The 27114-nt window shown below is 45.2% G+C and overlaps 3 protein-coding genes across 7 annotated transcripts; 2 read left to right on the top strand and 1 right to left on the bottom strand.

The window, feature by feature from the left end:
- The first annotated feature begins 339 nt into the window (after nt 1-339).
- LOC6562548 (transmembrane protein KIAA1109 homolog) lies at nt 340-26405 on the top strand. 5 transcript variants are annotated; one of them, XM_032736293.2, is made up of 23 exons: nt 340-530; nt 3153-3432; nt 3492-6642; nt 6701-6904; nt 7050-7608; nt 7670-7932; nt 8003-8123; nt 8569-8664; nt 9396-9976; nt 12767-13103; nt 13168-14403; nt 14506-14670; nt 14735-14987; nt 15923-16031; nt 16182-16297; nt 16363-17193; nt 17279-18149; nt 18598-19207; nt 19431-20351; nt 20618-24344; nt 24412-24612; nt 24688-24818; nt 25116-26404. In XM_032736293.2, exons 1-23 carry the CDS (start codon nt 414-416, stop codon nt 25836-25838), a joined length of 15603 nt encoding a protein of 5200 aa, XP_032592184.1. In that variant the 5' UTR covers nt 340-413; the 3' UTR covers nt 25839-26404. The 5 variants fall into 5 exon arrangements, with proteins under 5 accessions (XP_032592184.1, XP_032592181.1, XP_032592182.1 ...); XM_032736290.2 differs by having other exon boundaries at nt 24412-24818; nt 25116-26405; XM_032736291.2 differs by lacking the exon at nt 8569-8664 and having other exon boundaries at nt 16242-16297.
- Nucleotides 1226-2211, top strand: LOC116805277. The gene has a single exon (XM_032736295.2). It carries the CDS (start codon nt 1359-1361, stop codon nt 2109-2111), a length of 753 nt encoding a protein of 250 aa, XP_032592186.1. The 5' UTR covers nt 1226-1358; the 3' UTR covers nt 2112-2211.
- LOC6562547 (putative mediator of RNA polymerase II transcription subunit 26) lies at nt 10266-12209 on the bottom strand. The gene is made up of 5 exons (XM_032736294.2): nt 12115-12209; nt 11879-12056; nt 10972-11806; nt 10598-10859; nt 10266-10541 (listed from the first exon to the last, which is right to left on the bottom strand). The coding sequence occupies exons 1-5, from the start codon at nt 12175-12177 to the stop codon at nt 10413-10415; spliced, it is 1467 nt and encodes a 488-aa protein (XP_032592185.1). The 5' UTR covers nt 12178-12209; the 3' UTR covers nt 10266-10412.
- Nucleotides 26406-27114: the final 709 nt, after the last annotated feature.

Raw genomic sequence — 27114 nt, 5'->3', positions numbered from 1 at the left:
GAGAGTGCAATTTTATTTTTTTATCCCATAAGTGCAAAATACACGCAATTAACTGCTGAAAAGAAGTTAAAACAACTTGCTAACGTTGCGCGGGCTGAATACTTATAACGGCAGTGACGTCACATCAATGAAAGCGTGCGAAAAAAGCAAACGAAAATTGGGACAACGACGACAAAGTGGGAAAAATCGAAATTTGTGCGCGAGTGTGTGTGAGTGTATAATTTCAAACAAAAGCAAATATCAAATGCAATACATATAATAATTATATATATATATATATATATATATATAATATGTAAATTATTTTGCCAATAATTGCAAAAATGTTACGCAGCAAGAATCGAATAATCGATAATTGAATAAACGAAAAGTAAACAAAACCCCCCACCCGCCCCCTCTAAGCAAATCACAAAATGGATCTGGAAGAGACGAGCGACACTGGATTTCCGGCACTTGGCTTTCCAGAAGTGGGCACCTGGAATCGCACACATAATGTGCCGCTGGAAAACATGAAAATCGATGCGCCAATGGTAAATATGCATCTACATGTATATATGTATGTGTGTGTGCGTGCATATGCACTTTGAGTGAGCGAGAGTGAATCAGCCGAGGACAGCTTTATCATTCATACAGCGAACGTCGCCTAATCTGCTGTTTCTTGCCTGCTTCCTCTTCAATAGCCAGTCATAGTCACAGTTAATTGAAGCGATCGTCGCCATAATTCTTGTGTCTTATCAATCACTGGCCATTGGCACACTATACACTATACACTATACACTTTCAATACTGCTCAACATTGTTGCTGATAACAGAGTTGACAACAGTTTAACCCATTTCAACATTTAAAAATGGTTTAAGTTGATGAATCTTTTTAATTTATTTTTCTTTTACCAATTGTAATAACTCCACTGAATCGTAGAAAAATAAGAAAAAAATATTCAACACAATAATAAATGACATTTTTCCTCGATGGAAATGTAAAAATATGAAGAGAGTTTATTATAGCAATATAAAATAACCGTAACTCTCCTTGAAAAGAAAAATTGGGCGTAGAATTTCCACATTTTGGCAGACCCCATTCAAATTTCTGACAGTTGAGGGGCTTGGAGGGAATTTTGAGTGTCATTTCTTACGAATATATTTATCGGACAGCCTTTGTTTTTATCGTGTTAAAACAGAAGTTCAAAATTTTAATATTGTACGTACTATATATCTTTGATCTCTTTACGAGAGAATCTACAACACGACGACATATAATAATAATAATTACAATTCGTTTAGATCGATTTTCTGCATCTGTTATCTAAAATTTTGGTTTTTCCCCCCCCAATTATAATATATATATATACTATATAATAATGCTAAAATTTAGAGTCATAATGCGTTGCGTGAAGGATTTGAGAAGTCGTCGCTGCAGTAGCAGCAGCAGCAGCCTGCCCAATTTCATCATGGTAGACGAGAAGGACGAGGATGACATGGATCATGATGCGGATGATGATGGTTTCGGGTTGGACAACATGCATTCGTCATATTCAATATTGGATAATCGTTGCTCCGATTTGTTCTATATGCCACAGGCCGTTGGGCCCGCCTACCAGAATCTCTTCACCACCGTCGATCAATTTGATTTCAGTAAATATCAAAAATCCTTGGCCTGGCACAGCATCAAACCAATCCGGGCCCAAGTTGTGCGTTGCCCCAAACTGCTGTTGTCGCATTTGAAGTGTCATTTTTTTATACCATGTTCCAAGTTGCGGCATCCATCGAATTTTAGCATTTTTAATTTGTACTTTGACTGCGATGTGAATAGCGCCGTCAAAGCTTTCGTCCTGATCGCCTCCCAATATTCCGTTGACTTCATGCAAGACGGTTATTGGTCGGATTTTGTCAATCCGTTTACGGGTCGTGCCTATTTGCAACCTGCTGCAGCATCCAACTGCCAGCGGCAGCAGCAGCCGCAGAAGGTTCATCATCATTCGCGGTATTGGCGCTTCCTGGGCCACAATATGCAATTCAGGGATATCAACGGTTGCACCATCATCAATGAGGCCACAACATGCACCTTCTCCGGCTCCATTTTCAGTGATGTGCCAGTCGATCATTTTGACTAATCCGTGAATCATGTATTCCACATCCTCTTTTGTTTTAATCATATTCTTTTCATCATAAAATGTTGATTGTCTGCCGATATCCAAGTCGTTTTCAACTTTTTTTCTATACTGTACTGTGTGTGCTTGTGTGGGTGAATCGATTGCCCAATAAATCGAAATATATGGGTAAACTTTACTAATCTCAGGTTATTCCAAGACGATTGTTCAGTTTTTTTCTTCTTCAAATTATAATATTGGAAAGCGAAAGCTGTTGTTCCTAGGAAGTTTTATGGATTCACATTTAATTAAAGTATATAAAAGCCATAGCAATACATATATAAAAATATAACTGATATTTTGCTGTATTTAATAATGTCTATAATAAATTTCACATAAAATTATATATGTATGTTTACAACATTATAACATACGAGTATATATTTTTATAAGCACAAAGAAATATTCATAAAAGTTGCTGATTTATTTCCTCATGAATCAAACAGTTTATATCATTATCTAAAACAGTTATTCAAGATTTCTGATTAATGAAATGAATACCGAGAATGCCATTAAACACTGTAAATAACAATGAGCAACACGGAGTAAATAAAAAATAAAATATTTGTACATATTTCTAATCTGGGAACTCATTAAAAATGTGAAAATGGTTGTTAAAAAGTGAGTAACAGGCAGATGGAAGCATCTACGACCCCATAAGACATATATGTTCATGAACAAATTCAACTGCCGGAAATAAATAATAAAAGAAATAAAATCTTATTGATCAACTTTATAAGTTACATTAAAAAACTCAGATTCTGTTAAGGAAAACCCATTTTCATATTGGAAAACTACCTGAATACCAAGCAAGATTTGAACTGTTGGGTACAGGGTATCTTTAAGTCTAGCTTTCTCGTTCAGAGCTAACTCTAACCAACAATTTTATTTGTGATAACTTCAAGTCTCGCTCTCTCCACAAGCGCATTCCACCTTTAGTTTTACTGCCAAACCTATAAAAAATATGATATAATGTTAAAGATCAACCTGCTGTGCTCTTTATAGATATGGCTGCTGTGCTCGCTGCTGACAACGATCACATGGGTGACCTACAACACCTTTTACAACTCGCGTGTAATCGGAATGCTCATCACAAAGATTGCCAATCGTTGGTTCATCAAAGGTGCTTACTTCAAGATTGGTTCTGTGGCATTGAATCCGTTGGCCGGCAAGATAATGTTCCGGGATTTTGTGTACATCACCTACGATTATACGATGCGGGTGCAGGATGGCTATTTCATATTCCGCTGGTGGCGTTCCTATGTGCCCAAGGATGTCTCCGAGGGTTAGTTTGATTTATGCATTAAAATTCAAATGAACTTTAATAATTCCCTTGCTTTACAGATCTCTCCCATTCGGATACGCGTTTGTCTGTTCAGCTAAATGGCTATGAGTTGCATATCTATAATCGCTCCGATTTGTACGATAAGTTGGAGAAGACTTTCGGGCTGGAGCCATCGCTGCTGATACCCACCGATGTGGTTAGCAACGAGGAGCGCAACAAGCTCAAGGAGCACAACATGAACGTGGAAAATGCCCGTCAAAGTAAACGTGTCAATAGCGTTAAGAATTCGGAGGCAATGCAGGCGACCACCTGGCGAGATTTAATACCCGTCATCAAGATTGATATTAGTTCGGGTCGCTTTGTTTTTGGCAATCGTCTGACGCCGACGACACTCTCCATTTCCGTGGAGGAAGCTCATTGCACGTACAGCACAAAGCCCGCCAATTGTCGTCTCGATCATTTCATGCACTTTGTCAAGGCGAAGGTGGAGAATGCCAAGGTGCTCTTCTGTCCCAGCCCAAAATACACCGGTTTGATTGATGAACCACCTCGCTATATGGGCGAGGGATTTGTGGTTATGATGTCCAATCAAATGGATCTATATTTCTATATGGATGAGCCGGGCTTGGTGCCGGAGCAGCCCGTACAAATTGAGTTGGCCAATGGTGATGTGGTGGAGCCATCGCCACCTGTTTGGGGCATTAATGCGCACTGCTTGAAGGGCACCGATTTTAGCTACGGTCCCTGGGCGGATAGACAGCGAGATCATTTGTATCGCTATTTCTATCCATCCGATTGGAAGGAGGCAGAAGTGACGCCCACACCACAGCCGGGCGAGCTGCGCAGCTATCAGTCGTTTGATGTGACGCTGTGCGTCTTGAATGAGGCCACCATCGATATACTCTTCTCCAAGGAGAAGGAGACGAATGCCATGCACATAACCGTTGGACCCGCCTCCTATGTGGAGGTCACCATACCCTGGATAACCCACATCGATGGATATACGTCCAAAATACAGGGACAACTCTTTCATGTGGAGGCCACCACATCGCTCCAGTATCGCAGCCTCGCCGAATTCGAATCCTTGGAGTACAAAGTGCGCATTCATTATCCGACCAAATGGAATGCACCACAGGATTGGAATATTTCGCTGGCTGGTTGTAAAACAACAGCTTATATTGTGTATAAGCACAAGTGCTTCTTCCAGGATCTCATCGAGGATTGGGCGAACAAGGCACGACCCGATATACTCAGCTTTGTGCCATACACCTGCAATTTCAATATACGCTTAAATGAATTTGAGATCCTTATGCTGTGCAACGAATACAATTGGATCGATTGCAGCAGCGCCAACCAGGAGAATAATCATTTGGGATTTTGCGGCGATGTTTTCGAGATGAGTTTCGCGCTGCCCTTTGATGATTTTCTGCCCAAGACTGTGACGCTCAAGTTTTGGATACATGGCGAGGGTCTCGACCTGAGCCTGTATGTGCCGGAGGTGTCTTCGGTGCGTCCCATTGTCCTAGCCATAGACGAGAACGCAAGACTGTTGACCCGCGAGGGCAAATTGATACGACGACCCGAACTGTATACGAAAAAATGGCGCAAGATTTGTCAGCGCAGCGCCGGTTGGATTGACTGTTGGGCGGTGCCCATTTTAGCTTTGTCCATTCAATATGTATATCATCCAGTGCCGCCGCTGGGACCAGATCCTCAGGCGGATATTACCACGCCGGAGAAGGAGGAGATTTTACTGAGCCCCATGCGCATACCCAAGGTGCGTAAATCTCCCGTGAGCAGCAGCTGGCAGCAATCGGAGCAACAGAAATTCGATCCGGGCACTTTGGCAGCGGATCATGTCACCGTCGAGGTGGAAATCGGCAGCTCTGTGCTGATGGCCTACGGCAATGTTTTGCGGAATTTCATCAACCTCAAAGAGAACATCTTCGGTGAGGATCAAAGCTTTACGGATATGGAACAATCGAATGTTAGCCTGAAGGAGACGGGTGCACCGAACAATCCCAAGGATCAATTGTTGGCCAAGGAGAAGGAGTTGGCCAACAAATCCATATCAGAGACAACGGCACCGGAGGAGAAACGTAAACCATTCGATCCACGACTGTATCGTCCGCTGGAAGTGATGGTCTCGGTGATTGTGCATGATATCCAGGCGCATGTGATGAAGAACTGCAATCCCGATGATCCACCGTGTCCGGTGGTGTTAATCGAACGCTTTGGCTTCGAGATGAACAAACGGTATACGGAGACAACGTTGCAGGTGCTGGTGAGTCCCGCCTATCTGCTCACCTCGGATTCGCTGCAGCGCCAGCAACGCGAGCAGCACATCCAACAGGGTCACCTGCTGCTCTCGGCGGTGCAGGTGCGCGGCCATGCAATGTTCAGCAATGAGGGTTGTGCTCTGGATGAGGATACACTCGAATATTCCTGGCTCGTCGAGGTGCAACTGGGCAAGTTGACAGGGAAATTGACGTTGCCACAGCTGGTGAATGTTGTCACTGGCTTGGAGACCCTTGTGCTGCTCGCCATCGATCCTGAGAACTGCCTGAAGTCACCAAAAACGGTGCGCAATTGTCATCATGGTGTGCCCAGCAATCTCTGTCCGCACACCAAGGAGGAGAACAAATACAAATGTCCCTCGGCCGAGGATATTAAGTACAAAATGACTCGTGTCTCTGTGGATGCCGTCGATGTTTATCTCATTGAGAGCGGCACAGCGTTGCACGCTTGGATCTCACCCATTCGACTGGCCAATTGTAATCTGCACGGGCAGCGCGTCAAATCGGGCATCTCGGGTCTGCTGCCCTCCATCTTGTTGCGACTGTTTATGTTGCACGCTGGGAATGTGCCCAATAGCGCTTTTAATACCAACACCACGGGCAGTAATCGATCGGGCAAGCTGCGTCGCGCCGATCAGGATTCGTTGAAGTCCAGTCAGGATGTGCCCAACAGCAGTGCACATTTCGGTCACAAGTCCGGCAAGCGTAGCTCGAATTCCTTTTCGCAGCGTCGCGATTCACGCGAGGATCGCCGATGCTTCACTGATGCTCATGGCCCCAAACGCACCCCGGAAACGGCGGAGCTCAGCGAGAACTGGGTCGAGGTTGGCTGCACCTCGTTGGGACCCATTCTGCTGGAGGGTGCCTCCGCTCTGCCCATACCCGATCACGAACTGCATCTCGTGCAGCACAAGTAAGCAGCTTTCATTTAGCAGCTTGGCTTAAATTAATTTTCTTTTCTTTTTTCTTAGTTTTCTGCGCGAACATGATGCGAAATTTAAACGTTTGTGGTTTCTGTGGTCCAACAATGGCAACGCAATCAGCTCCGCGTCGGAGACATCGCGTTGCGGCTGCATCGGTGGCTGCGTCTTCTTTGGCAGCAATCGCAACGGGCAAAAGTTCTTCAAGCCCACCGCTCAGGATGTCCATGACAATTATAATATTGCACGCTATTTGTGAGTCTTTTTTTAGCAGTCGATTTCAATGCTGTCATCTCCTTATTGCTTGTTAAAGTAGGTGGCGGGGTCTACTCTGAACAGTTGTAGACAACCGCCTCAGCCCAACCTAAGCTAATCCATCCAACATTTCTATCGCTTGCAGCATCATCAACAACAACAAGGACTTTGGCTTTGGCGAGAGTATTTTGCATCAGGGTCAGTTGGTCTTCCACACGCCGCCGTACAGTCTGCACTGTGTCTCGTTGCACGACGCCGCGGACTTCAATGGCAAGGGCAAGTTGTATCGACCCGCTGTCGAGTTGCGCAATGGCAGCTTGAAGAAATCGGAGCACTGTTCACTGCCAGATGGTGCTAAGTTTAAAATTGGCGGTGGTGTTGTGGACAAACCAGAGTTGAGCAGCAGTCGCCACAAATCGCGGGAGAGCATTGGTTCGCCAAATACACTGGAGCGACGCAGCAAGCGATATACGTGCACCAGGCAGACCTCGGTAGAGGTGCCCTACGCACGACTGCTGGACAGTCCCTCCAAGAAGCTGCAGTTGCAGCAGCAGCAACATGACTGCACCGTGGAGGTGGCCAATGCTGCCGCTAGCATACCAAGACGTGGCTCGGATTCGCACAGATTACGCGTCTCGCCGCCAAAGACAAGCATCTCGGACTCCAGACTGACCGGCGAGGCGGCGCTCGACGATGAGCACGAGGTGAGCAGTGGAATTGTAGTCCAGTCTTGGCTAGATATTAATTTTGTATACTCCCACACAGATGCCCGATGAGATGTCGCATTCTGCGCCGCACTCACATCCATTGGAATTTGAGATCGCTGACATTGCGCTGCATGTGGGGGAACAGTTGCCGCGCGAGGTACAGCGCACCATATCGCTGACCTCGGAGAATCCCTCCGAGATGTTCTTCTCCGCCGAGGAGGATATCTCGAATGTGATGTCGCAGCGCGGCTCCATGAAGCAGCGCAACGGCAATGGTTCAATCATTTTATCCGGCCGCAAACGTTTCTCCTCCGATCTGAGGTTAGTGCTCCTACCTCATCCTTATAATTCAGTTCAGTTCAGTTTTATGAAGTCGTTCTTATCTTTGCAGCATTGGTGCTCAGAATGAGAATAGCAGCCACACTCTGCCCACTTATCGCAGCGATCTGGAGATCCATGCGCCGGAGAACAACAAAACTTTGCCCAAGCGGCCGCAGAGCACCACAGAATTGGTAAAAAGAGTAATGCGAATAATTGTGCAAAACACTTTTTTAGTGCTTTATGTTAGGTCTCTCACTATGTTATGTACTATGTATATCCTATATCTATATATTATAATATATATATATACCAAAAGCTTTACTGCTTTCGAGGCTCCTGTTCAATTTTCACTTTCACCCAAAAACGAAAACATTGTTCCACAGTTCTTTCGCAGAGCTGCCATTTAATGCATGTTTCCTTCAAGTATATCTATAAGATTTCTATCTCTCTATCTCTTGCTCTCTATACTATAACTGTTATCTCTGCTATATTTATATAAAAAAATCCACACCTAAATCTATTCCTCTCCACGAAAAACTGAAACTGTTTGATTCATCCAAAAACGAAATCTAAACCAAACCGTTAAAAAATAACAAAAAATAAAAAACAAAAAAAACAACCGTAAAACTCATCCAGAATGAAGACGCGAGACGCATTCACGGTCTTGCCACACCAATAAGAAAATTAACAAATATCTCATCACGACCCGAGTACCGACACTTTGTTCACGACGTGAGTAGTTCTTAGAAAAACCGCAAAACCAAAGTATAAATACAAAAAAAAAAAACTCCTACTAAAACTAAATCTTTAACTAACACGTAGCTCTACTCAAATTGAACCTTTCTTTATTTAGCAAATCTTTATGTATAACCTAATTTAAATATCGAGTATAGTTTTCGTATCTCTATCTATAACAAATAAGAAAGCACAGGAAAATAAAATACCCTTGCAGGCAGTTTTAAAATCAATTCAAAATATTATTATATATATATTTATTTTATATACATTTTATTTTAAATATTATATTTATTATAAGATCAGAATCAGTATAATTTTAAATTTAACTTAATATTATTTATATTTGGAACATTGATATCAAATTTAAAATATAAAATAAATTAATATTTAAGTAACATTTATAATTATAAATTCATTTATTTCTTATTTTGCTCTAACAACCTCTGCAAGGGTATAGAAAAATTTGTGTGCATGTCCACAATTCTGCATGCAACTTAGAGTTAGTCTAAGTCTAATGATTTCTAGTCTAGTTTTAAGAACTCGTCGAATTTACGTGTTTAATGCACTTTTTCATTGCCAATCAACAAAAAGGAAAGAATAACTTTTCTGCTTGCTTGCGCCACTTGGTCTGACTAAATTTCTATTTGATTTGTAGCCGTTGCAATTGAAATTGAATTGTTCAAAATTTCTAATTCTATTTTTACACACTGCTCTGCATTTCACAGGCTGATTCGCGTGGCTCGTCATCGGGCACTCCATCGTTGTCCTCCAACTCGTTCATCTCGGCGATGTCGTCGCAGGAGGATGTTGCTTTGGTCAACTTGCATCAGCAGGTCAATCGACCCATTATCGATTCACCGCTTCTCATGGCCAGCTATTTGAATCACTTGTCGCAGGTGAAATGCTTCAATTGGAATGGTTGCTCCTTTCCCCTCGGACCGGATGTGTTCTCCACGCCGCTCTTCCACGAGAACGAGGACGGTGGCCTAACCTATATTGGCAGCAAAATGTTGCCCCACTTCGATTTGTATTCGTGCTGGCGTGAGATTAAAGTTGTGCCACGCTATGAGAATAGCACTGGTAGCAACAGTTCGGCCACTTTTCTGGGTGGTCCCAAATCACATCCCTGGGATCCGAGTGTACTGCTCAAGGAGGAGGAATCGGATAAGACCACCAACGGTTTCGACGATGGCGAGTTCATGAGTCTCCAAGCGGAGGGCGGTGCTGCCTGTACCTCGGTGGTGGCCAGACTCAAAGGCCAGCTGAATGTGTTCCTCACCCCCCTGCTGTTGGAGGGCCTGCAGCGGTGAGTAAAAAGTACAGGGTATCAAAAATACACCTCTACAGAGCTATTTTATTTGATTGAATTATAATTTTGTAGAGAAGTTTATAGCTCATAAACGAAGATTTCTCCTAACCCATAAAATATATGTATTCTTGATCAGTTTCACTAGCCAAGTCGATCTTCAATTGAAGCTGAAGATTAGATCGAATAACTATATCATATTGCTTAGCTGCATGAGCAACATCTTTGTTTATAAAAATATCCAAACCAAACCAATTAGATTCATCAGATTTACATTTAAAGCAATCTCTTAATTGTTACATTGAGATGTTTATTTGAATTAGTCCTATAAAATATATATTCACACACACGCACACAAACACACACACACACACACGATACACACGGCACACATACACATTTAAAGTATTGTGAACTAAAAACAAATGGAAAGAATTTAACTACGTTTGACACGCAAATGGGAGCGTTTCGCCTGCCTGATGGCCACATTCAGATTGCTCTGGCTGTTGAGCTGGTCTCGCGGAAACGAGTCCATCAGCTTCTTCAGATAGCTCTCGTTGGGATTCTACAAGAACTTGGCGAGTTATTTGACTGCAATCCCAAAAGCAAACCCAAACTTACCTCGGGTGCATCGTCAGTTTGTTTGTTGTCGCGTTTGATGCGTTTGCCGGATTCGAGTTGATACTGGTTGGGATTGTTGTTGTTGTGTTCGTTGTTGGAGTGCTGCTGCTGCTGTTGATAGTTGTCATAGTTGAGCAACTCGCTGTGCTCCTTGTCCGCCTGCAACAGTTGCTCGCCCAGCTCATGCTCGCTGCTGATGTAGCCACCATGCTCCGTTTCGATGCGATAGCGAACCGGTTCGCGTTCATTATTTGCAATAAAACTGCAAAATTCAACAGTAACTGGCACATCGTGTGTGGAGATTTTTTTTGGTTTTGGTTTTGTGTGTGGTTTGGGTTACTTGTGTGTGCTGTATTTATTTATATGCGGCCAACCTGTCGCCATCGTTGGCCAGCGGCAACGATTCAGCCGCTTCAAGCTCATCAGCTGCGGCCGGCGCCGCATTCTGTTGCACATCCTCATCCAGCGAGGAACTCTCCTGCTCTGTCTCAGTCTCAGCTGCCTGCTGCAGCTGCAGCTGCTGCAGTTGCTGCTGTTCCTCCCGAGCCACACGTGCCAACTGCTGACGTTCATAGGCCTCCGCTTGCTGGCGCTCCTCTTCACTCTCCTGTGGCTGTCCATCATCCTCGGCCACCATTTTGTCCTCCGACCAAGAGTTGAACACATCCGGAGCAGCATCTTTGCTGATCCAACTGTCCAGTTGTTTGGGCAACTTCAACGATTCCTCACGTTGTGCTTGGGCTGCGAGCTGCTCCAGACTATCCAGCGAATTGGGCGAATTCTGATTCAATGATATATCCGCAAAATCATGCAAAATCGGTCGCTGCTTGTAACGCTGCTGACGCTGCAGACACATTGTATCCTCCGGATCACATTCCTCGTCATCCTCGTACTTCTGCTTGGCACCGGCGGAGGAGGAGCTGCCCTTGTTATTCTCCACATTGAGATCGAGAAAACCGTCCATGGATTTGCACGACGTCGTTGTACATCTTCGTGTGGTGGACGTGCAACGTTTTGTGGTCGGTCGCTTTTTGCACTTGGGTGGCTGGTGCTGCTGCTGCTGTTCGGTGCATTGATCGGGTTCATCCTCATCGTGGCACGCATCACCATTATGCGAGCTTAGCGCTGGCTCCAAATCCTCTTCGAGCGATTCCATGTCATCGTAGGACTGCTGTTTCTTCGCCTGCCTATGATGACCTCTTAGGCTTGCTTGCTTTTAAAAAGGATGCATTTATTAATCGATCGTATTTATCTAGCAATTCTCTCTCTTGTCTTACACACCCTCTAAGTCAAATGGCCCATTGCCAGCGTCATCCAAGAGCTTGTTGAGTGCATTCAGATCATCCAGCGATAAACCATTGAGTGTAGATTCCACTTCGGCATCGCTTAGACCATTTGTCAGATCGCCAAAATCGGCTGAGTTGAGTTCAGCAACCTGTCCAGTTTTCACTTCTGCTTCCTGTCGCAATACTCAGCTTTAACTTAAGATTATTTAAGAGTATTTTTTATCTACCTACCACCGGGTATGCTGCCATTAAGGGCAGCAAGCACAACAGCAGTGTTACACGCAGTATCAGCATTTTTCTGGGAAAATCAGAGCACTTTAATTTGTATTTTACGTTTTGTCTAATGGCACGACAATGTTACACTCTTCACTGGCTTACTTGGATGCAATCAATTCGAATAAAGCAAACTGTGTGTGTCTAGAAGCAAAGAGACTGTGATTTCAAACTGGGACTTATTCAAGAATCAACGTGGTGAGTTTCCTTGATTTGTATAGCTACTCGAATTGCCCAACGCGTTGATTTTCTCGTCCTTCTCTCAGCATAAGTCGAATTGCTGCTCCTTAAGATTATGACTTCCCTGTTGGTCGCTTTAAGTTCTTCTCTCGCGGATCTAAACTTGTTTCTCGTGATTCTCTCGTTAGATATGGACTTAACTTAATTTACTTAATTACCTTGATTTTATTTGATTATCCAATTGATCAGCGCTCTGCTTCTGTCTTCATTCTTTCAACTTAACTCGAATGTCTTCTCTTTAAGATTATTGTTCCTTTGCGCTTTGGCACTTTTAGTACTTCATTCATTGCTCTTCTCATGCTTCTCTCTTCACTTTTATTTGATTTATTTAGCAATCTAATAAATATTTTTCCAATGTTTTTTGTTTTAGAATGGTTGAGGCAGCTGTGCCAACGATACAATCGATGCATCTGCTCTCTGTTGTCAATTTCATACACGCCTCGTGCATAGCCAAAGTGAAGAATGACAATATTCTGAAGCGTGATCAAAGCCTCAGCTACTGGTCACAGGTGCACTCGAATTCCAAGCGTTCGACAACCGAACGACATTTACAAGGACCCGGCGACTCATTTCTAAGCGATGTCTACGAGGAGAGCATATCGACAAAGACCCAGGGTCTGATTGTGTTGCCCAAGGTGAGCATCACCATGCTGCAATCATCCATTGTGGAGGAGATTATATCCGTGGCAGCACTGGACAATGTTCAGGTAAGTTGGAATTGTAAACCATCTCCAAGACTATTTTCATATTCAAGTAAATTTAATTCTACAGGATCTCAGCTGCGTTTCACTGCTCACTTTTTATATGGAGGGCATCTCCACCAAGTTTCATCTGGGCAAAACGACTCGTGCCTCCATGCATAATGTCTACATTCAACAGACAGTTCAATCGGGCAGCAGTCACAAGAAGGGCGGCATTATGAAGGGTACCCGAGCACTGTTGGCTCATCTCTCCTCGCAGACGCGACCCGACAATGTTCAAGGTGAACCCATACTCATTGAAACATCCGAGAAGCAGCTGGAAGAATTAGTTATAACACTCGATATTGGACGAGCGCATGCGCAGCTGCGTCGCCTCAAGACCGAGGGGCAATCGTGTGCACCCGAAACGCCAGTGATTGTCACAGCGATACCGGAGCACAAGAGCAAGGTTCTCTTCGAGTGCCTCAAGATGCCTGAGAGCACGGGCATCGAGAGCATCGGTTACATCATGTTCGAGTGTGGACTGGAAGGTGTTGGCGTTAAGATCGTCAAACGTTCACATTTCGAGAAATCGGAGAACAGCAAAGAGGAACTGGCCGAAATGACAGCTGGGGCAGAGGCAGCATCGACTGCTGCTGCTGCTGGTGGCTCCTTCAATCTCAACGAATTGGTTGGCGCGTCTGGCAATGCTGCAAGTGACGCTGCCACAACTGGAGATGCAACTGGCGCCACATCGAAAGCAGAGGCCGCCTGGCGTTTGATCACCAAGAAGCCACCGACACCCAAAACGCCCAAAGAAAAGTTCCAAAATGCGCTGGACAACATTATAGTCAGTGATAGCGGCACAGCTGCATCCAAACAGCCGCCGCCCGATGAGGATGTGGAGAAGGGAACTGGTGCAGCCAGCACGGCGCAGAGTGCAACAGGTGCAGGTGCAGCTGGTGCACAGAAATCGGGCGCTGCAACTGCTGCCAAGGATGGTGGCTACGACAAGGCTCTCTCCAATGTAAAAGGCACGGATAAAACCTCGTCCTGCGTCATCGAGTTGAAATCGGTGTGGTTCAATTTTGCGGCGCCTCCCTGTGTGCCCATCACACGTAAGATCGACTTGACGCGATTGGATTGGAATCTGCTGAGCACCGCCTCGCCAGCAATCACTGCCTGGATGAATCCCAGCAATCGGCTGGCCATTAAAATAGTCTCGCTGCTCAAAGTGTTGCACACACGGCAAACAGCTGTTGCTGCCTGCCTCATGGCCGATGCCATGGAAAACGAGAAGATTCAGCGCAATCCAAAGATAAAGAAGGTAGGTAGGAATGGAGAGTAAAGTCACAATGTTGTCAGATATCTAATATAAGCCATAAATAATCCCAATCTTTCTCGCTCTCACTTTCCCTCTCCTTTATAGAGTCGCTATGCGAATAATTACACGCTGTTGTCGAAGACGCTGCAGGAGGATCCCAGCTGTCAGCTGTGCTACATTATGCAGAAACTGGTGCTGGACGAGGGTGTTCAACGCATCGAGCAGATCTTCAAGCATGGCGAGGTGCCGCACCTGAATACGCTGCGACAGGTGAGCAATTCTTATAATATATAATAATATATATATATTTAAATGATGTATCCATTTCATACAGGGCATCATTGTGTTGAGTCGCCAGTGGAAGAACACCTTGTACAATCCAATATTGTTTGAGCATCAATATAAAAATAAATTGGCGCGACCGATAAATGTGACATTCTCGTTTCCGCAGAACGAGGAGGAGTGCGAGGCGGATGAGTGTGAAGGTGATGTTGAAATGGGCGCCTATGCGGGCGTCGGCGACCATCCGGAAGAGAGTGAGAATGCTTTATTACTTGGGCAAACACAGCATCATCGAACTCACATTGGTATTCCTTTGATTAACTCAGCTGCTCAACAACTACTGCAATTGCCCACGTCGGCATGCAGTCAACTCCTTTTTGTTATATAACTAATGATATGTGTATATGTATATATATATATGTATATATAGAAGTTTATTTTTGTGTGCATGCAAATCGTTGTGTTTATACAAGAAATGTCTTTTTAGAATATGTTAATTGAATTATATCAAAGGCATTTCTTGACTTGTTTTAAATGTTTCCTTTTTAAACTCTTGCAATTATCCTTATTTAATTTCCTGTTTTTCCTTTACTTCTGTTGCTCTTCCTGCAACTCTTGCAACTCTTACTTAATTTTTCTATTTTCCAACTCTTCTTATTTTATTTGTTGTATTTTCCGTTTTCTTTCTCATCTGATATTTATGTATATATATATATATATGCTTATGGAAGTTTATTTTTGACTAGATTTAAATATTTCTTCTTTACTTCTGATCCTTTTGCTACAACTCTATTTGATTTTATATTTTCCTCTTCTGCATTTATTATTATTTGATTTTATCTTTTCCAATTCTCTCAATTATCCTTTTTTGATTTTCTGTATTTTCTTTTATTTATTTATTTATTTTTATTATTTATTTCATATATTTTCTGTTCAAAATGCTTTAAGTGTTCACGACTTCATTTTGTTTGATGCTTTGCTTTTGCATTATGACTATACTATCCAACTATACTATCCAACCAAGTTCAGGATCTCAAATACTGTTGTGCAGTGTGCTAAATAATTGTATTCAAATTTATTTAAAACACTCACTTAAAGTTGTCTTGAATGATATTTAATTTGATTATTTTGCTCACTGCACTCAACGAAATTAAATCTTATGCTCCCAACATTTTGATTGATATACGCATCAATAAATTTGTGCCATAACTCAATACCTTTTATAACTTGCAACATTTAGATAATACACAATACGGTGGCATGTCCTATGCCCATGAGACTGCTCATCACGCACCCGGTTCGCAGAGATCAGCATCCACATCGCCCAATATACACCAGACACGTCGTGGGTAAGTTTTCACTTCGATTGGCTTGTGGCGACTTATTGCATGTCTCGCATATTAATGGCATGTGTTTTTACTTTCATACCCCGCTCCAACTATTCTCCATCCAAAATACATCCAACCTAAATGTGAACGTCTTGTTTTGTGCTTCTTAAGTCTGAGCAAAGTGCACAGCAAAGCCTCGAATTTCTCACATGGCAATTCGTCTCGTTCCAGCATACAAATGCTGCCCATTATCTCGAATCTGGTGGAGAAACAAGTGCCAGAATTTGGTGAGTGCTTGGCATACGTATAGCATATAGCTATATAAATTATTAATTAATTTTGTGGTTCTTAGAATACGGCGCATTGCAGGAGGGCTCGTTGAGCTCGACGAATTCGGTGAACAAGTTTTGGCTGGGCGCCGAGAATCACAAGGAGGATTTGTACTTCTGGATGGCTAAGCATCAGGACAACAACAAGAAGAAGGAGCATTCCGCTGAAAAGGAGCACGATGCCCAACCCGTGCCGCCCAAGCTGCCAGGACAGACGCACACACGCCGGGACATTATGCAGGACTCTATAAAGCTGCTCGATGCACATCTGATCTTTGAGCCATTGCTCACTTGTCTAGGTGTTATGCCACAGCAAATGATCAACAAGTTCTCAAATGCTGATATCTCATCGCTGGAGAACTTTGGCACAAATCTATCGCTAATTGGCACCTTTGATTCCATACGCGTGGATATTGTAGTCAGCGAGGCGGGCGATAAGAACAAGAACAGCAACAGCAGCAGCAGTAGCAGCAATACCAAACCCGCTTCCGCCGCCGCCAAGTTGAACAAGAAATCGAACGGAGCACGTGGCTCCATCATGATAGACACACCGCTCTTTCTGTGCGAACGCGTCGGAGTTGAGCTCGAGGTGCTCAAAATGTCCGATGGTATGGTGGATCAGGCACGCCAAAATGTCATCTATATGTCACGGCGTCAGCTCAAGAAGCACACGAGCACTGTGATCAATTTTAGTCTCAATGTGCGCTTCATTTCGCAGCAGGTGAATATGCCACTGCTGCGACTGCTCCATCAGATCTGCAACATGTATCAGAATGTCAAGGATGCGCAGAACGAGTTCCACGAACATCCCGAACTGAGCAAGAAGAGCCAGACCAAGGATGAGTGTAGCTTGGGTAAGTTGAGGATCCGGTTAGAACTAATCTAATAAGTCGCAATATCTATTTGAATTATATAATTTAATACTCTATTCATTTACAGCCTCCGAGCCAACGGATATGCTACCCTTCACCTCGATTGCGGAGCGTTTTGCTACCCACGGGGAGAGTTTCTCGGATGAGCGCTACGACAAGTTCAATGAGACGATGCCGATGCCATCAAATCGGCCACGTGGAAGTGCAATGGCGCCCATAATACAACTGACACCCTCGCCAAATGCCAAAAATCGACCGCAAAGTTTTGCTCAGAAGCTGCGATCGACGGGCAAATCCGTCAAAGGAAAGCTGGGCTACACCAATCTGAACGAGTCGAGTTCGTCACCGCTGCGAGACAGTCCAACGATGTCGCTGCACGAGCAGAACATGCTCAAGCTGACCACCGAGTCGAAGGCATCGTTGAATGGCGGCTGTGCGACCAGTGTTAGTGGAGATTACAACAACACACTGACCAAATCGGGCATGCCAACATTGCTGCCACCGTTGCTGGAGACGCCCAACTGCTGGAAGACCATCTATCATCTGCTGGAACTCTATGGCACCATGCCAGAGACTAAGACAGTGGTTCAGCGCAGTTCCCTCAACGAGCACAAGAAGCCAGCAACCAGTTTCAATAATAACGATGATGATGATGTGACAAATGCACCGACTCCTCTGCCCCAGCATCGTGAGATGAACTTGCTCGATGGCGTGCCGCAGGAGCGAACGCGTCTCATTGTCTTCGGAGTGGCCAAGATACACAAAACCCGATTGCTGGCGACTCTATCGGGCCTGAAGCTTGAGTCGGAGATCACCACGCTGAATAGCACGGCCACCTGGCGCAAGAAGGCCCGACCCGTTTCGCTGGAGTGCTCCCTCACTGGGCAAGTAGGACGCGCTATGATTGTCCTGCTCGAGGGCGTGGCGCCCAGTCAACAGTAAGTGTGATTATGTCCTGTGAAGATTAAACTCTGTTACCTGAGGTAGAAGATGCTGTGAAATTGATAAAAATTGATAATTGCAAAGGATAAAACACCCCTAAAAAAGCCGAAATGGCTTTATCGTCCACTAAAGTCACCAACTGGGTATATTACTCGTGGCCCCCTTCGAGTATTAATAAGATATGTATATATAAGATATATACGCTCACTCCTGTCCCCTTAAAATCTGAAATGCTTATATCTTCCAGAATATATCTTCAGTAATCAATAAAAATTTATGGTGAGAATCGATCAAATCATATATTTGTAGCTTACTAAGAACATCCATAAAAAATCGGTGTTTCTTGGCAGCTGTTATCAGCTAGTATTACTTATTGGTATCAGAGTATTTCACAGTTCTAACTTGCTTTCCATTTTAATTAAAATTTTAAATTTCATCCAACAGAACCGTTGTCAAGGTGACCGTAGGCAAGAGTCAGACACTCTACTCGAGCCTCTCGAAGCGCGGCAAGGACAAGAATAGTGGCCTGCTGTCCATTGGACCCGTTAACATAGACATTCCCCAGCATCCCGTGGCCTTGCATGGCATGATGACGCGCAGCTCCAAGCAATTGTCATCGACACTCCAAGAGTTGCGTGTCAAACGCAATTCAGGTCGTTCTACGCTGCGTTCGCATACGGCGGAGGAACCAGACTCTCCATTCCATGCACGCAACTCGGGCGGCACCAACAGCGGCGTGGGCACTGCCAGCGAGATGCGGGAACGCACCGTCTCCGGCGGAGCACAGCCGCAGCCCCAACTGGCGGCCCGACGTGCCGCACGCCTCGCCCAATCCAAGCCAGCAACAGCGATGCAACAGAATGGTTTGCTGCAGCCGCTCGTGATGCAATTCAATGTGCTGCTCCAGAGTCTGTCCATAAATGCAGCGCTGTTGCCATCTCTGCAGGCGCAGTATCGCATGAATCATGTCAGCTCCATGGGTGTCACCGGGCAGCGTGCCAAGTTTGTCATCGATCTGCCCACGCACACGCTGAGCTTCAATACCAAACTGCAGGTGAGTTGCTGTTGCAGTTGGATGCCATTTTGAACATTCAATTTGCCAGGTACCAAACGGCTTATGTTGGATTACTCAAAATAAAAGTCACTCATTAATTCTATCAAAGGGACTATTGTGTGCCAGTAGAAAATCTAAGAAGACACTTCCTTACTTACATTCCTCCAGGAATGGACAAAGACCTTCTATATGAGCTAAACTCAACTGTCTTTCCTCTTACTAGAACGAAATGAATTTGCCATCGGAGGCGTGCATTGGTTTGCCGCCGGTGCATGTGCTGGCCGAATATATACCGGACAATCGACAGGAGAATACGGAGAGCATTGAGGGCATTGTGCTGCGACAAGGTGGCTATGTGAATGCCAGCGCGGAGATTGGTGAATTCGAGCGTTGTCTGACCACCGATCTGCTGAATCATTTGGTATTTGTGCAGAAGGTTTTCATGCGCGAGATCAACGAAGTGCTGCAGAAGGTTTATGGTGGTGAGAAACCTGTGCCTCTCTGGACCGAGGATAGCGGGGATAATGCCAGTGTGCAGGAGTCGACACTGAAGCGCATCCTCTTCTCCATCAACATATCCATGAAACGCATCCAGTTGACAGCCACCACGCCCTGTTCGTCAGCGGTGCGATTCGAGACTGGCACTTTGGAGTTGCAGTTGTCGAATCGTGTCAAGAATTTGGGTGATTTGAGTAATCGCAAGCTGTTCTTCAAGGCGCACATCGATTTCAATTTGTCACTCGGTCAAATCATTAGGAATGTGATCTTTGATGAGGCGGAGCCGGAATTTCAGCAATATGCCTTTTTCCATACGACCATCGGTCTGCGTAACGCCTTCCAGGATGAGCTGCTCAATGAAGACAAGGAGCTCATATTGTTGACGCTAAAGCGTCCCCTGGTCTACGTACAGCCGATAGCCGTGGACAAGGCCATATTGGTCTGGCTGAACTATAAGAATGCCTACGAATATTGGGCGGAGAAGCGTGCGAATCTCTGCTATGATCATGCACCGAATGCCACCCAGCAGGTCTTTGACCGGGTCGCCTTTGGTCAAATAGCAAGCTCGAATTTATCTACGCTCTTTCTGCAACTAACCGTCGAGGATATGGGCATCTGTTTGCCCCTGAAACAAGTCAATACGGTGGTGAGTTTAATTTATTATTATACTCTGATACCAAAGGTGCAAAGGGGTATATTGATTTTGTGCTGTCGTAAGGATAGATAGAAAGATTACTTAGAAACTCCTGCAACATTTGTTGTCGATCACGCCCCATCTACAGATCGATATTATTCTATAGCCACCCTGTTCTTTGCTACCTGTTATCAGCTGGTATTAATCTTTGGTATCAGTGTATTTTGCACTTGTTTACTTTTATTTAGTATTTGATTTCCCATATCTACTCTCTGCAGCCTTATGGTTCTCGTTCGTATCAGGATTTTGATGCCAAGGGCGCCGTTGTCATCACGCTGGAGAACACAATAATCTCGGCTTGCAATTCGGGTTCGTTGGTGTCGAAGGGTAAATTTCAAGGACTTTGTCTGCGTTTTGCCGATGATTTTGAGACGAATCTGGACGACTGGAAGCCGAGCAGTGTGGAGCCCATTATGAATGTGTGCGTTGTCTCCGAGGGCACATTTGAGGTCTGCTCCCGCACCACGGCGGCCAAGAAGGGTGAGAATGCCAAGTGGCTGTTGAATGTCAAGTGGCAAATGGAGGGCGTCGACATCCATTTGGATGTGAACATTGGCAAACAGCTGTCATCACTGGGACACACGCTGACCATGCTCACCGGCTTCGAGGAGGACGATCAAACCCAGATGGAATCGCCTGACAGCGATGAGGGTGACCAGAGCAGCCGGGACACTTATGTGCGACGTCGCGGCGAATTTGATAATCTGCCAGCGTTTGTCTTTGATCCCACAATCGACTCCAAGAAGCGATCGTTCATGATGGAAAAGGAGATGGCCGAGCAGCTGAAGATCATCAACGACTTGCGCACGTTGGGCGCCTCCCACAATACGGTGGCGCACGAGGAGCGACGACTGCAGGAGCTGCAAGCTATTTGCTATAAATACTTTCGACGTGATATGATACAAAAGTGGAAACGGCCCTCCTTGCGTAGATCTCTCAAGAATTACAGTCGCTCCCATTCGTATATTGGCAGCGGTGTTGCTGGAGCAGCTGCTGGTAATGTGGTGTTGCCCGCTGGTGTTGCCAGTTTGCAACGCGAGTTGCCACTGGACAATGGCAGTCATAGCTATGCGGGACGACGTCTCGACACGATTGCCTCTAACGATGAGATCTCCAGTTTGCAGAGCACCCCCGCATCTTGTCATTCGCGCAGCGCTTCGCTCAAAACGGGCGTCAGTCGAGTGACTTTTACGGATGCCATGCGTCAAACGTCGTTGCCAAATGCGGACACCGATGCGGAGACGGCAGATAATGAATTGGATTGGCGTCAGGATTGTTGTACGCCCAGTGAAATGGATGTGGATGGCATCTCAGTGGAGATGCGACGCAAGCACGCCTATGCGCATGCCCAGAAACAGCAGCCAGAGCCGAACATCGACTTCGAACTGGATGTGAAAGTGCTGGTCAATTCGGGTAAGTGTGTGCTGCACACCAAGGAGAATCATGCGGGCGAGGAGAGTGCAGCCGGTGCCGCTGCAGCTGCAGCCGCCGCCTCCAGCGTGAAGACGCACAAACGAGAGCGCAGCATTGGCAATGATTGGGGCAGTCCAACTCCGTCGCGTCGACAGCGCGACAAAAGCAAGCTCAGGTTTAATGCGAGTGCCCATAATGCTCTGCTCGCAGATCTGACCATCTTTCACATACCCGGCTTGGATGTCAAGTTGCATTATCAATCGCGTACGCTGCCGGAACTCGGGCAGGAGTTGCCCACAACTCCAGCAGCAACAGCAACTGCAGCAGCAGCAGCAATTGCTGGTCGTCGCCTGGGCAACAAGCGTGCCACTTTGAGTGCCTGGATGACGCTGCAAAGCATACCCGAGGAGACAATCATCTCGCCGCACATCCTCGAGTTTCTCGAGCAGACACTCGAACCCATTCCGACCCGTCAGCAGGCGAATAGTATTCCCGTGACGCCCTCACATGCGACACCCGTCAATCTGGACATATTGCCGGCAAATTATGCCACCTATGCCTCGTTTCCCGTCGATGTCATCGTATATTTCCACATGCAACCATCCACGTTTAGATTTAGCTGTCTGCCCGTGTCGCGTGTGGAGTGCATGCTGCAACTGCCCAGCTTGGATATTGTGTTTAGCTCCAAGCGCAGCAGTGGCGAGGAGGAGCAGCAGCAGTCGCAAACCCACTCGCATGCAGATCAACAGCTGCCCACTGGTGGTCTGAGCGTCACTGGTTGCCTCGCCGATTTCAATGTGTACATCTTCCATCCTTATGGCGGCAAGAAGACCTCAAAGGAGACCCAATTCTCACCGCTGAGCGACAGCGAACGCAAAGATTCGCTCAGCATCAATGTGGAGTTTGTCAAGTTTCACATAACTCGCTGCAGGAAAGTCTACATTGAACCACTGCCCAGCTCGAAGAGGGCTCTAGATCAATCCAGGGCTGTCATACGCTTCTCCACAATTGTGGACATTGGCAGCGCCAGTTTCAAATACGATATGCGTCGCCTCACCGAGATTTTGGCCTTTCCCAAGGCCTGGTATCGTCGTCGCATTGTGCGGCGTCTCTTCCTTGGCGATCTCAGTGTTCATCAGCAACAGCAGCAGCAGCAGCAACAAGCGGGCGCTGAAACTCCAACGGGTTGTGCACCAACCACACCCACTCCGAGCGAGGGTCGCTCCAAGGATAAACTCCGGCTCGACTTTGAGCAACAATCGCAGCAACAATCGCACCAGCAACTTGGTCACTTTGGCGCCGTCCGCAAACTGAAATCATTGGGTAAATCCTCGAGTGCTGAATCTTCGGGCACTCCTCCCTCGGAGAAGAATCAGATTACAGCGTGGGAAACTCTTGTCATTTTTGCTGTCAACTTCACCAAGCTGAATGTGCAGATGAACATTGGCAACGTGTGCGGCAATGTGGTCTGGCTGACCAAGGATTTCCGGTCGGATGGCCGGCTGTCCATAGGCAGCACAGGCTATAAGAATATGTATGCGGGCATCTATTTGGGTGGCTCGGCACTGGATGCCAAGGGTGGCATTGTCGGCGGCAGTTTTGAGGTGAACAAGATCAACAAACGTTTCCACATCAAGGAGGAGTCCGGCATGGAGCCGTATCATACGCTGGGACTGAGCTTTATGGCGTTGGAGTTGCGTTTGGACTACATGGGCACCTCGGTGCTGATGACACGCATCAGCACCTTTGCCGCCGCCATGAAGGATGAGTGGCGCACCGCCACACAGGCGGCGGCCACCTGTGGCAAGGATCAACCGCGTGCGCTGATTTTCATACACGGTGATCTCAGCTGGGATCAGCTACAGATTATGATATCCAAATCGACGACAGCCGATTTAATGAAGATGTATTTTAAACTCGAGGAGTTCTTCACCCAGCAATTCAAGTCCTCCAAACGTGTCTTCTCCAGCTTGGAGCCACGTTTGCAGGATCGTTCGGCCAGCATTCGGCGTCGCCAGCAGCACAAGAAGAAGCCCAACGGAGAGTTGCCACAAGCAGCTGTTGCTGCCACGGCTGCCCCCAACTATTGTGGCGTGGACAATACGGATGCACGTCATCATCGCCACTGGCAGAAGCCGCTGGCGCAGGCCATTGGCTTGGTGGTGCCATCGCTGGTCACACGGCTGCCACGGCATGGCAACGTACTCGGCGGCACCGTTGAGCTGCGTGGCCAGAACATCTCCCTCGCCTGCTTCCATGGCATCAATTTCAAGTCCAAGGCTTGGGCGTTGTTCAGTCTCAAGTCGCCTTCGATTAATTTTGCCACCGAGGCGCGTCAGTTGGAGGACACCAGCGAGGTGCTCGTCTGTCAGACTTTGACCTCGAGTCTGGGCCAGACAGTCGAGGGACAGCAGCAACAGAATCATTCCATGGCCATCGTTAGTCGCATCACGCGTAATATTATCTTCCCGCCACAGTTCAAGACGCTTAATGAGTGGTTCCACTATGCCTTCGCCAACAGCGAGATCGATGGTGAGTCTATCCAGCAATTTTTAGTTCCAATCTAATTACGAATCTTCTTATATATTCCCTCTTACAGCTGTTGATCGCTTCCCGATGTTGGAGTGCGAGCGTGAGATTGCCTCCAATTCCATTGAGCGCACTCGTGCCTCGGGCAGCAGCAGTGCAGCCAAATCCCAGGAGCACAATCACAATCGCGAGGTCATCTTTGCACTGCCCAGTCTCCAGCTGCACTTCAAGACTGAGCACAAACAGGGGCCAACAACGCCAGAACCAACGGGTAAAAAAAAACACACAAAAAAAATCATGAAAACTCATTCGAAAACATTATTAAAATATTTGTTCTTTTTACTAGAAACGAAACCTGAAGTCTTGTGCAGTTTTATGACCGATTTTGATGATCATATATTTGTCACCGTCGATGCGGATGCTTTCTTCTTTCTGCATGATCTGATTACGTCCTATGTCACCGAAAAGGAGAAAGTGGTGCGTACTTCTTATATAACCATAAATGGAACTATTTGCAATCAATGCCTGGGTAGTAATTGGAGTTTTTGCAAATATCCCACAATAATGGAAAATGATTACTATTCGATTAATCTGAACAGCTTTCAATAAAGAAGACTCAATATAAAATCAAAATAAATACCTGCCAAAGAATTAGCTAAGGACTAAACAAATAAAATGAATATTTGTCAAATAAGTAGTTAATGACTAATAATTAATACCAGCTAGTATGCCATACAAACGTATCTTTATTCATTCAACTTAACCCTTTTGCAGATCGGAGCTCAATCGGCGCGTGCCGCCTCGCCAAATCTATCGCAAAAGACCAACCTGAAGCCATACCTAACAGATGAGATACTCAAGGAGAAGAAGAGCAACTCTAATACGAACTTGACTGTGCAGCAGGCCCAGAAGTTGAGCGGCAGCAAGAGCAGCCTGGAGCCGCTGCAGGGTAGCCACACAAATCTGGCCAACTCCACAAGCAATGCGGCAACAAATGCAACGACAACAACACCAAGCACGACGACAACAACAAACACAACAACAGTAACAAATACGACAACGGTAACAACAACTGCAACAACAGCAGCAACTCCGTCAACGACAACAAATCCAGCAACAGGTGATGTCAAAGATGGCAGTGCGCAGAGCAAGCCAGGAGCAGATGGAAATGCTCAGCTGCCCAGCTTTGATATTGAGTCCTTTGTACGGGATTGGCGCCACTTTGAGTGTCAGACGTGGCACCTGGAGCCGACAGTGCGTCTGCTTTCGTGGGCCGGTAAGTCCATTGAGCCATATGGCGTCGACTATATACTCAATAAGCTGGGCTTTAGCCACGCGCGCACCACAATACCCAAGTGGTTGCAGCGTGGTTTCATGGACCCACTGGACAAGGTGGAGGCTCTGATGATGCTCCAACTGTTGCTAATGGTGCGCGAAAATAAATCGGATGCGGGAAATGCCAAGCAGCAGCAACATCATCGACCAGCTCCAAAATAGGCCTGAAGCGGAAGAGAGCAATTCGAAAATGACAATTAAGAAATCTATCAATTAGCTTTAATCAGCAAATCAGCATTGTATAGCGATCTTTATAGCCCATTTAATACTTGTAATATCTGTGTGATTTGTGTAATTTATATATATATATACGTATGTCGAGTTCTTGAACATTTCTTATGTATTGTATAAGGAATAGTTTGATTGCGCTCCAAGTTCGTCGGCTTATTACTATTATTATAATTATTATTATTACTATTATTAATAACTAGCCAAATGGTCAGCTTTGTTAAATTGTAAATTGTTTGCTCGCGTTTTCCCCCTTTTGAATGTGTTTCATTTCGATCTAAGTATAAAATCAAGCGCATCGCGTAATTTGCTCAATTTTAGCGCTTTGTTAAACCTATTGTTTTTAAAACTGATTGTGCAGAGCCAATGTTTAAACTATAAGTAGCTCTAATTGATAAATATATCTATATATATATATGTATACACTTACTTACTATATTATTAAACGAAAACTGTATAAGTTTCTAAATAGGCAATAAAGTCAACTTTTAAAAGTGCATACTTACAACATACGATAAATCTTGTAATGTTTTTACTTTATAGGCACTTATAGAATGGCTACTTAAGTTATTGAGATTATTAATGATTATTTGACTTAATTGATGTTCTTTTTGGATGATTGTTTGACCTCCAATTTAATACTATATTCAAAGTTGAAAGGTAATTTTGCCTCGAATTCCATGTTAATTTTATATTTCCAAAAAATGGGAGGACTTTTTGATTATGGTTTCACCTCTAGAATAATACTACGTTTAAAGTTGAAAACGGGATAAAATTAAATTGACAAAAAGTGCTTCTAGGGACTTGTCCAAACATTCCTCAGCCACAACTTGGTCAAAATTGAACCGATTTTAAAAGACCAGGTCTTTTTGATCATGGCTCTGCCTCTCCAATAAAACATTTAAGTATTAAGAAATATTTATGTAAGAATTCTCGCCTATTCAATTTGTGGACTGCTGCTTGGATTAAAATGCTGAGTATAACTGAAAGTTTAGCAATTTGCTTGTCGCTCTGGCGAGTAAAGAGAAGTTTAAGTAATTCTGATAGTTTGTTGGATATTATTTGGGTAGCATATGGCTTGGGCATTTTAAAAAGCGATGGCTTTGAACAAAATTCTCGGTTAATTTTTGCCTGACTTTGCATTCCGTTTCAGTTCGAGTTTCTTTTCCATCCTCCCCTCTCCCCCACCCAGAGTCTTCCGAGCTTGCTT

Source organism: Drosophila grimshawi, unplaced genomic scaffold (genome assembly GCF_018153295.1).
Source record: "Drosophila grimshawi isolate 15287-2541.00 unplaced genomic scaffold, ASM1815329v1 contig_1377, whole genome shotgun sequence".
In the NCBI taxonomy this organism is placed as follows: domain Eukaryota; kingdom Metazoa; phylum Arthropoda; class Insecta; order Diptera; family Drosophilidae; genus Drosophila; species Drosophila grimshawi.
This window is presented reverse-complemented; position numbering and strand designations above follow the sequence as displayed.